The following is a 10,455-nucleotide window of genomic DNA, read 5'->3' as shown; positions in this document are numbered from 1 at the left end:
TTCAAACCTCGCTTTACTTAGGGACGGACCATTATTTTCTTGGGAGGGGGGGATGAAAAATTTTCGTCTGCAAACTTTTTTTTTAGTTTATGCACCTCTGCAAACATTTTTTTTCGAAATTCTTACTATTTTTGTGTTTTGCTGCAGCCGCAATGGCTGCAAGCAAAACACATTGAGAGCTGAAGTTTGTGCCGTAAGGTGTAAGTGCCGTAAGGTGTAAGTGCCGTAACAGAGGAGAAATCTGAACTACCGATGTCAATCAAATCCATGAACAAACAAAATCGAAACCAATGAACCGTAGCGCTGATCGCATTCGAAGTTACGGGCCAAAGTATTCGAACGCAAACCACGTTGGACACGTTGGAAAACAGAAAACCGATTTAAAAGTATATCGCATTGGGAAAGAAAACAAACTGTGGCGCGACCACTCCAGTTTTATGAGAAAATTATTCTGCAGTTTTCATCATTTACGAAAAGAGCGAAGACTTGGAACCTCGCCGAAGGTCATAAATATTTTCTCCAAAGGACCGGTTAGTGCACAGTTTGTAAACTTTCGCTTTGAAAATAAACTTACCCTCACCTTGTCTACACTGTCTACAGCATACTAGTACTGTATTAACTCTGAACTTCATATTTTAAAATAAAATGTATGAACGTGTAACTTGTCACGCAAAGACAGCTGGAAAGGAATATACCATGCTGGTAGGCTGCACCGCTAATTGTAGCTGTATTCGAGCTATATAAAAGACAGCTAGAAACGAATTAATACTAGTAACATCACAATGGGAAAGAAACTTATTCAGTGGTGCACACCGTCGAAAACAAAGAAATATTAAAGGAAGTTCTCATTCACCAGATTCACTGCATCAGATGCAACATTCGTCAGTTCGTGTTTAAATGCGTGGCGACCAGTTTGTTTACTAGTTATTAAAAAATAATACGGTCTTCATTTAATAAACAGTTCATCCTTAAATTTCAGCTTTTCTACGACTGACAGGTAGGTACTATAGTATAAGCCCCGCTAAAATAGCTGGAAAGGGAAAGTTTTTTGAAAAATGAATTTTTGACTGCCAGACGCGCTGGCGCCACATGTTTATTTTGTGAAGATTAATTAAACGCCGTGAAAAATAGAATTTGATGTCCAGCGAGCCACTGCATCTTCGGCTACGCAGTCCTCAGTGAATCCTCCAACTTCACAAATTTCTAAAACTTTAAGAAAACGAACTTTCGCAGAATCAAAAATTGGTCCTTATCGATCTTCCGATCTTGTTGTGAAGACACTGAAATTCGACGAGTGTTCATGCGTGAAGGGATGACTGACGAATGATAATAATTATTTGTAAACTTTCGCTTTCAAAATGAACTTTGCGTTACGTTCAACGCCGTCTTTCTGTTGTTGTACGCCGGTGCGCGTGCGATTATTTATAATTTCTGAATTTTGCATATTTAACTCAGGGTGACACAACAAGTTTGTTAAGAGTTAGTTGTTCCAGTGTTTAATTTGGGTGAAAGTGGTTAAAGAACCACTGTCTTGTCACTAATAAATATATCACATTGAGTTCTTATAAGGTCAATAGATTCTGTCTTTTTCGTTGTTGTTAAAACGCTACCATTGTGACAATGATTCCAAATACAACTAACGGTAACCAGTGAGATAACGCCACTAAAAGAATCACATTGAGTTCATTGAGATTTTTTTATAATGTTAAGAGTTACTGTTTTTTATCAAAGAGACAATCATGTCAGACATTACGTTAACTTACTAGTAATTAAATTATGTTTGCTGTCTTTGATTTCAACATAACATTGATCAGTAAAATTATCAGGATTGAATTAACACAAAGTGACTACAATATAGTGCAATTATTAACCTGCACACAAGTGACAGACAATAAAAGACGTTGGATTTCAATCTCGACTCACTTGTCTTTCATCAACATGTTCCCTAAGACTTTGCTCTAGCAGCAAAACACATGGACCCATTGGGGCCCTATTTTTTATTATACATGTCGTTTTTGCAAACAATTTATTTTGTCTTTCCAGGCCCTGCAAACAATTTTTTTCAATATTTTTCATCTCCCCCCCCCCCCCCCCTCCAAAAAAATAATGGTCCGTCCCTTATGGTACATGTATGGTTGTAGTCGTTAACAATGGAGCTTCAAATTTGTGCACGACAAGTGGTAGGTGATAAAAACCGACGTACCTCTCCAAAGCGCAATAATGATTTAGCCATTGCCTAGAAAAGTGTCACCGCAGATCACGAAGTCGTTGAAAGTCAAATGGGATGTTTTTTTTCGCGCAGATTTGCAATGCTGGGGCGCAATGTGCCCATATACTGGCCATAACATGTTGGCGTTGTGACAAGTTCCAGTTTTCCGAGGTTCGTAAATCTGTTTACAGGTTACGAATAATTTTTAGCAACAATATGCAGGTTGAGGAACAGACAACAAACAGAACAGTTGACCCCGCCATGAGAACATCCGTTGAAAAAACAGAATTCGTCCAAAAACAAAATATAACCAAAACAACCTAAATCAGAAAAAAGGAAAATAAATGCAAATCCACGAAAAATACAGTCACATTTGACTCCTCCACGGCACGGTACAGTTCATTTCAATCCCAGCTCTAATAAAAGCAACTTTTAAAATAGTTTTATTAGCGGTGTGAGCCCTGGAGAAACACCGTTATATTGAAATATTTCTTCTAAATTTACACGTATTCACTTAAACATAGTCGCGCCCAACTACATCCCAACTCACTAGAAATTAAATTATTTTGTACTTAATATTTAAAATAAAAAGATGAAAAGAATTTTTTTTTCGGTTTTCCTCCTTGCACAAAAAAACAACACTTTTAAATTCCAATTCGAGCATGAAACAGTGACCAATGAGCCACCCTTTGGATTTGCTACTGCAAATTCCCACTATACATTTTATTGTTTTACCAAAAGGCAACCATTTTTAGTTAAGATCTACTTTATCTAATCTTCTCATTAAATTAAGAATGTGTTTGTTTTTATATTCCTAAAACACTAAAATTTATCCTTACCCTTGATAAGATTTACACTCAGTGACTTGTCCAAAGGTATCGTAGTTTTTTTCCCGCCAACTTCCGAAGAGCTCCAAAGCTCCAACTGTAATTACTGAAAGAATTAACAAAAAAACTGATTCAGCTTTGTTGTCATGTTCCACGCATTGTTTCTCCAAAAAAGGAAAAACCTTACACCTCGAATACAATCGCCATAATTACGATATAGAATTCAAACCTTCTAGAGAAAATTATGCAGCATCGCACCTTCAGAAAAAAATAACATAATGGGTCAAACACGGTCGGGGGTAAAAAAATAAAAACAAGCTGAAAAAGAAACAAAAAAATACAAATCCAAGGCAAACTAGCATAAATAGAAATCTACAAAACTTACAGTAACTATTGATTTGTCCAATGATCTCCGCCGCCGTCCATTTTAGTTTCAGCTCTCGTTTAAATCTGTTGAAAGATCTTGATAGTAGTTAAAGAAGAATACAGAGCCAAGTGTTGGTGAGCACCTGAAGTCAAAAATGGCCACAGCAAACTTTCTTGTGGTGGTGATGAAGGAGAGAGACAAAAACAACGAAGTAATTTTTGTTCAGCTTGTCTCGCAACATCGTTGCATTGCAAGTTGAACGAGTTGTTGCTCGTATTACTACCGCGCGCTCAACTTGTCTCGCAACAAATTTCGGTGTTGTGTTCTACTTTGTGCAACATGTTGCAAACTGCGGTACACGTTTCAAACTGCGGTACCACAGCTGGCCCTACGTGCCTGAGCCGACAATATTTAACCATCAATCTATGCAGACTAACTGTCTTTAAAATATTTGAAAGCAGCAAAAGTCCAGTGTTCGACGTGAAAAAGTAAAAGTTCGTTATTACCGCTTAAAGTTTCGAGGATGAAATAAGACAAATTACATGAGCGAAAAGTGACTCAGACCCGACAATCGTTCACAATGTAAAGCATAAACGGCTTACCCTAATTGACACAGGCTGGAAGTCTTGCCATTGTCGCTTCGCATTGCATTTTGGATTAATCGCTGGAGATCCTTATTCCTTATTGCAAACATATATTGGTTGTCACTATTCTGCTATCCCGTTGGCCGTGGAAAAAAAAAAAGAAATCATTTCTTCTTTTTTTCGCCCTGTCTTTTTTTTTAACACAACTAAAGCAATAATAATAATAATAATAATAATAATAATAATAATAATAATAATAATAATAATAATAATAATAATAATAATAATAATAATAAAGATATTTTAGCAGGGAGCCCACGTCACAAAAAGGTGGTTTTCAGTGGGGCCCTGCATAAAATAAATAACAAATATGATAAAAATGGTTAAAAAGTGAATATTAAAAATAGAAGATGTAAAAAGTTAAATTTTAAAAAATGAATATAAGAAATTAAAAAACTTATCAAATACTTCTAATATGTCTTTTAAAAGTTAAAATGTCAAATGCGCTTTTTGCTTTGTCGGGTAAAATGTTCCATTCGTGAGCAGCTTGATTAATAAAACGGTTCTGGCCCCAGGAGCGACATGACTTGGGCCTACAAATGTCATTTCGTCCACGAGTATTATAATTATGAATGTCTTTAAAGCTATAAAAATTAAAATCCCAGTCAATCAAGCCATTTAATGCCTTAAAAAACAAAATTAACCTATGAAGTCTTCTTCTTTCCATTAAATTATCCCAGCCAAGCTGTTGGAGCGCCTCGGTAGCAGATGAATGCCTTGGCATATCGAGCACAATTTTGGCACTGAGCTAAATTTTGCAGAACTTGGACTTTCTTCATAAGAGTCAAATTGGCTTTGTCTCCCCATGTGAAATCCGCATAGTCTAACAGAGGTATTATAGTTGATTTAACGAAAAGTTCTCTGATATCTCTTGGTAGAGAACACTTAATTCAATAAATTCCTGTTATCTTTTCAGGGGCGAAGGGGTAGGATAAGAGAATTGAAGTGCTGGTTGCTATCTGATCAGGTGAGTTAAGTCCTGTTAGTTGGTGTTACAAATTGGATGGGCGAGTAAAGAGAGCAAAGAGCAAAGAGTAAAGAGCAAAGAGTAAAGAGAGTAAAGAGAGTAAAGAGCAAAGAGTAAAGAGAGCAAAGAGCAAAGAGTAAAGAGAGCAAAGAGCAAAGAGTAAAGGGCAAAGAGTAAAGAGAGCAAAGAGCAAAGAGTAAAGAGAGCAAAGAGCAAAGAGTAAAGAGAGCAAAGAGCAAAGAGTAAAGGGCAAAGAGTAAAGAGAGCAAAGAGCAAAGAGTAAAGAGAGCAAAGAGCAAAGAGTAAAGGGCAAAGAGTAAAGAGAGAAAAGAGCAAAGAGTAAAGAGAGCAAAGAGCAAAGAGTAAAGAGAGCAAAGAGCAAAGAGTAAAGAGAGCAAAGAGCAAAGAGTAAAGAGAGCAAAGAGCAAAGAGTAAAGGGCAAAGAGTAAAGAGAGTAAAGAGTAAAGAGAGTAAAGAGAAAAGAGTAAAGAGAGTAAAGAGAAAAGAGTAAAGAGAGTAAAGAGGGTAAAGAGCAAAGAGTAAAGAGAGTAAAGAGAGAAGAGTAAAGAGGTGGTTAACCGATAACTAGAACTTAGTTCCTCCCGATAGGAAAGAGGTGCAACCTGGGAATGAAACACAAGGGACTACAGGGAAAAGAACAGTTTCCTGAGTGTTGAATTATTAATAAGCCGCAATTCAATTTCGCTAACAATATGAAATGGTAACGCGGCAATGTAGAGATACTTTCAGTCTTGGCCTACGATCGTGTTATGTGGATAAGAGATGAAATCTCCTGAAAAATATTCCAACTTCCTTAATGTGGAACTGCAGAAAGGAGAATATAAAAAAATGGTTATTTGAGTGTGTGATAAACAATGCGTCTCTGGTACCCGCTAGTGACTTGGATATTTTACTCTGTGTTTTGCTGTGAAGCCCATAACAAAGGTACGTCAGTAAAGACTTAACTTCTCACATTGAAATTCTTATTAACTAACCTTAATTTGATACGTTTTGAATTATGAAACTGGCCAGCACCATCAAAGTATATAGTAAAAGCATCACGGCTGAAAATCCTCAACCTTGTCATACCTCAATGGTTTAAAGTAGCACTAAAATCAATCTTATCTTTAAGTTTTACTTGGAAATCAGTAATGGTTGTTTGGACAAGATATTTTTAATGAACTTTTTTGTGACAACTTGATGAAGAGGTAGGAGCGGCATAATACAACACATTTTCACACGAAACCAGTGGATTAGGACCCTTTCCAGTTTTAAGTGACAAATACTTGTTAACACCCATTATATACTTTATTTTATAATTTGTGTTGATGTTAAAATAAAAATGCTAACTTGCAAAACACAATCTTTGCAGTTACACTTAAAGACACAATTTCCTAAAACCCTAATTTCTACTAAATACTAAAGAAACGTGTAGCCGATGCCTACATCTGACTCTGTAGCTTGAACCAGGCATAAATCGACTAGGAATGTTGCTACTCCTCTTTAGAAAGGACGCTAGTCTATCACAGGTCCTCACAGGTTTTCCTCCAGCATTTGGTCAGGTTTCAAGATACCCCAGTAGCCATTTATTATACTGATGGGCGAAGAAGAGCACTCAAAGAATAAAGTGGCCGTTCTTATGTTAGAAGACGCATCGATAATGCTACTGGACGGATAAAGTGTCCTCTAGAATAAAGACGGGCACAAGACTCATTATCCGTCTAGTCCAGACGGATAATGTGTCCGCTTGTAAATAACAGACCCGTAAATACACACGACTTACTGTTAAGGCCTGGCTAATCTAGGCAGCATTGTTGCGGACGCAACTGTTTCCCAGTTTAGCCACGCGGGAAACATATGTTGCGGAAGCAAATTTTGCTTCAATGAAACAAAAAATGTTTTTGCCTCAAGTCAAAAACATTTTTGCTTCCCGGACACAGATTTTGCTTCCGAAACATATGTTGTCCAGTTTAGCCGCCATGCAAGCAATGTTGACTAGTTTATGCGTATGTGTGACAGTTTGTTCCCGGAACTTTGTTTCCCAGTTTAGCCACCTAGGAAACACGTCGAGGAACAATGTTTCCGCAACAATGTTTCCTAGTTTAGCCAGTGTATTGTTAATAAAAATAGTTTAAAAAAAGTCGCTGTATTTTGTTAACCTTAATGTCATCACTGGTGTATTTACAGGGTCAACTATAAAGCAACATGAAGAATCTCTACTGAAGTTCTTCAAGTTAAATGATGAAAGCCGTGCTTCAGGAAATGAAACAGTTAATATTTCGAACAAGAATGAAAGTTTGCACCTGTCAGAGAAATGTGGACCTCTAGTAAAGAAACTCTGCGCCCATAGGCACAAAAGTAAAACCAACACTGTTAAGAAATCGTTTCGTCCTCGTGACTTTGACGATGACGATGACGAGGAAGATTACAATGATTACGATGAAGCTCCCGACGACGAGGAGTTTCCGGAGGACACCGAGACGGGTTCTTATCGATCTTTTGATGACTCACGGCCGAGTGCACCTCGGAATCACGAGCGGTTATACGATGACGACTCGGATGTTTACGATCGTGAATCATGGCAAGGACATGACTTTGAGGATGAAGACTCTCGGTCACATGATAGGCCTGGGTACGAGGACGATACAGATGATTGGGACTGGGACTCACCGAGACGGCATCGTGGAAGACACTCATTTTCAAGTACTGGTATTTTTATCCATAAAATGACTTTGCAATAATGTTAGACATTAATATGTATTATCGTCTGTTTTGCACTTTTTGTGTTTATGTAAAGATGACTTTGCACCACTTTCGCACGCTTGCTATTAGTAACATGTTTTCCCGCCTTTTCTTTGTTTATTTCTGTTTAACACTTTCCTGCGTTTTGCTACCCGCTTGGTTTATTACGTTGATAAGACTAATAATCAATGATTGACTAATATTTATAGCTCCCATACAGACCCTAAAATGTTAATGGAGCACTGAAGTTAAGATTCGACTTGCTATTGCCTTGTAGGTAGCGAGAGATGGCATGATCTTCCACAAGACGATGACTACGAGCCAGACTATCCCCCTCAATACCACCATCACTCAAGACATCCACATTATCATCACCATCACTATCGACCTCAAGTGCATGCCAGCTTCAGAACTCTCGGCCAAGCCACGCCTTCTTGGCTTACGTACTCTCAAGGGTACCCACGAGGCAGCCCTTACCCTTCCCCTGCTCAGTATGTTTCCAATCCAATGAGCACTATAAGATGGACCAATCCCGCAACTTACCAACCAAGATGGCAGCCTCGGTATTACTCTCTTCCGACAGTTGCGCCAAATTCATTCAACACTCAGCTAGCAGGACCTAGCAGAGTAAACCTTTACCAACAGAGAACAGTCAGCTATCCAGAGCGGGAATCCAATTCATTTTTTATTCCACCGTACCATGTTTCATCACCATCTTATTTACAAGCTACAACGCGTAATCTCGTGGACTTTGCTTCTCCAAACCCGGGCATGGCAGCGACACTCCCTCGGCTATCTAACCATATCTATCATTACCCGCGGGTAGTCGCCCACCCCAGACATTTTATCGGTCCGTTTCGCAGACCGTTTCTAAGACATCAGGAGTTTCCCGACTCCGTTCTAAACAGCCTCAGAGACTTAAATCTTCACTAGCACGAGGCCTTGTTCTGTGAATAAATCTGAACCAGAGTTTGTAAACTGAAGTTTGCATACCTAATTCAAAATATCGACAATACATGCAGGAATGGAGCTATGCTTCACCAAGAACTGATCTTTGTTCCCGCAATAACAACTGAAACCCCTTGCGATTTATTCAATTCCTATTATTTTATACACGAACGTAAAAAATAGGCCTTTTTGTTCGACAAGCATTCTTCGTCAGATCAAAAGGCATTATAACTGAAGGAAAATCAATTCTCTCTAATAATGTTCTCTTGCTATAATTCACTACACCACGCGAGGAAGGCGATAAGTCTGTCGACAGATGTTTAGTAGCTAGACGGAGCCGACCGATCCGAAAATATGACAGAGATGTTTTTAGCCACAGGACGGCAGGCTGCAGACTCAAAGCTTGTTGTCAGTGCTGTGGGCCGCAGAATGGGCACAGTGGTCGCTGAAAGCAATTGCGCATGTGCTGGATTGATCATTTTGACATCCGCTGAGCAAGATATAGACAAAAGCCGCTGGAGTGACCGCGTTGGCTGAACTGTACGGCTGGAGACTGGTAACGACGCCACAGGATTTGGTTGTGGAAGAGGGCGCAACAAAGGTGTGGGGACAGCGGTCATCTGGAGAAATCCTGTTGAGCTTGTGGGTACTGCTTGTGGTGGAGATGAAGTGTCACTTAGGTGACATCCTAAAATATAATTCAAGACACAAAAAATCATGGTAAATCTCTAAAGAGAAAAAAAGATGCCTTTGACGTCAGCGGCAAAGCTCAGTACCCAGATTTCAGGAAAGACCTGAGAACTCAGGAAACGAGTTTGATGCGCCCTTCATACACAGGCCGCATGCGTCAATTATTAACTCGTAAAACAGGCTAGGTCAAACACTGTTTCACTGATATTCCGCTCTTGCAGTCCCAAACTCCATCGAAATATCAATTGTTTTTGATTCGTATTTGATTATCTTTATTTTATAATTAACCAGTTCATATTGATAATTTACTAAGTCCCTTTACTTCATTGTACTTTATTGCTGACCCAGAAACACAGTTTCCTACGAAACCGGTCCCCTGATCCATTTCTAAGGAATGGTGCCTTGCACCAATCAGATTAGCCGTTATATGTCAGCTTAAAACGGAACACCGATAACGTCTTTTGACTATTTCAGTCTCAGCAACGTTTCGCTAAATTTTTCAGCTAATGATTTTTACTTACTGACTAAAAGACATCCAGGGTAACATAATAAGGGCAGAGATATGAAAACAAAAACACGGCACTTCAGACCCATTCCACGTGCTTTGACAGGAACCAGTTCAGGGTGGCAAGGTTTTAGCGGGTGCTGTGAAATGAAAATAATAAAATAACAAAAGAAAATCAGTTCTTTACGCTGGTCTTGTGTTGAAAGTTAGTGAATCGGTTATAAAGATTTCTTGAAAAAAATGAAATAAGCCCTTCTCATTCAAAACTGTTTCAGCGGCCATCACTCCACTGAAAAAACACGAATGATTGTAAATCATTATAAGAAATTAATTGCGCTCACCTATTTCGTTGAGCTAAGAACTCATTTCAGTCTCCGTCTGTTTCTTATTACTGATTCAAAGAGGCCCTTTTTCCTCCAGCCGTGTTTTGACGTAACAATAGTCAAGTGCTGTCTGAAAGGTTACTGGTTTAGCTCGCTAAGCTTATAGGGAAGGCTGTCCCATCTCCCTTCACGCGCATCTGTAAGGTCTGTAACGCCCTTCTCCCAGTCTTCAA

At 38.8% G+C, this 10,455-nt stretch overlaps 2 protein-coding genes across 2 annotated transcripts; one reads left to right on the top strand and one right to left on the bottom strand.

Moving 5' to 3' along the window:
* The first annotated feature begins 5,414 nt into the window (after positions 1-5,414).
* LOC144646615 (uncharacterized) lies at positions 5,415-8,707 on the top strand. The gene is made up of 3 exons (XM_078506266.1): positions 5,415-5,959; positions 7,202-7,717; positions 8,034-8,707. Exons 1-3 carry the CDS (start codon positions 5,890-5,892, stop codon positions 8,687-8,689), a joined length of 1,242 nt encoding a protein of 413 aa, XP_078362392.1. The 5' UTR covers positions 5,415-5,889; the 3' UTR covers positions 8,690-8,707.
* On the bottom strand, positions 8,429-10,455 carry LOC144646616 (uncharacterized). The gene is made up of 3 exons (XM_078506267.1): positions 10,241-10,455; positions 9,916-10,039; positions 8,429-9,392 (listed from the first exon to the last, which is right to left on the bottom strand). Exons 2-3 carry the CDS (start codon positions 9,986-9,988, stop codon positions 9,025-9,027), a joined length of 441 nt encoding a protein of 146 aa, XP_078362393.1. The 5' UTR covers positions 9,989-10,039; positions 10,241-10,455; the 3' UTR covers positions 8,429-9,024.

Source organism: Oculina patagonica, chromosome 3 (assembly GCF_052425735.1).
Source record: "Oculina patagonica isolate OP01 chromosome 3, crgOcupat, whole genome shotgun sequence".
Classification (NCBI taxonomy): Eukaryota; Metazoa; Cnidaria; class Anthozoa; order Scleractinia; family Oculinidae; genus Oculina; species Oculina patagonica.
The sequence above is the reverse complement of the archived record's forward strand: the minus strand, read 5'-3'. Positions and strand labels throughout refer to the sequence as shown.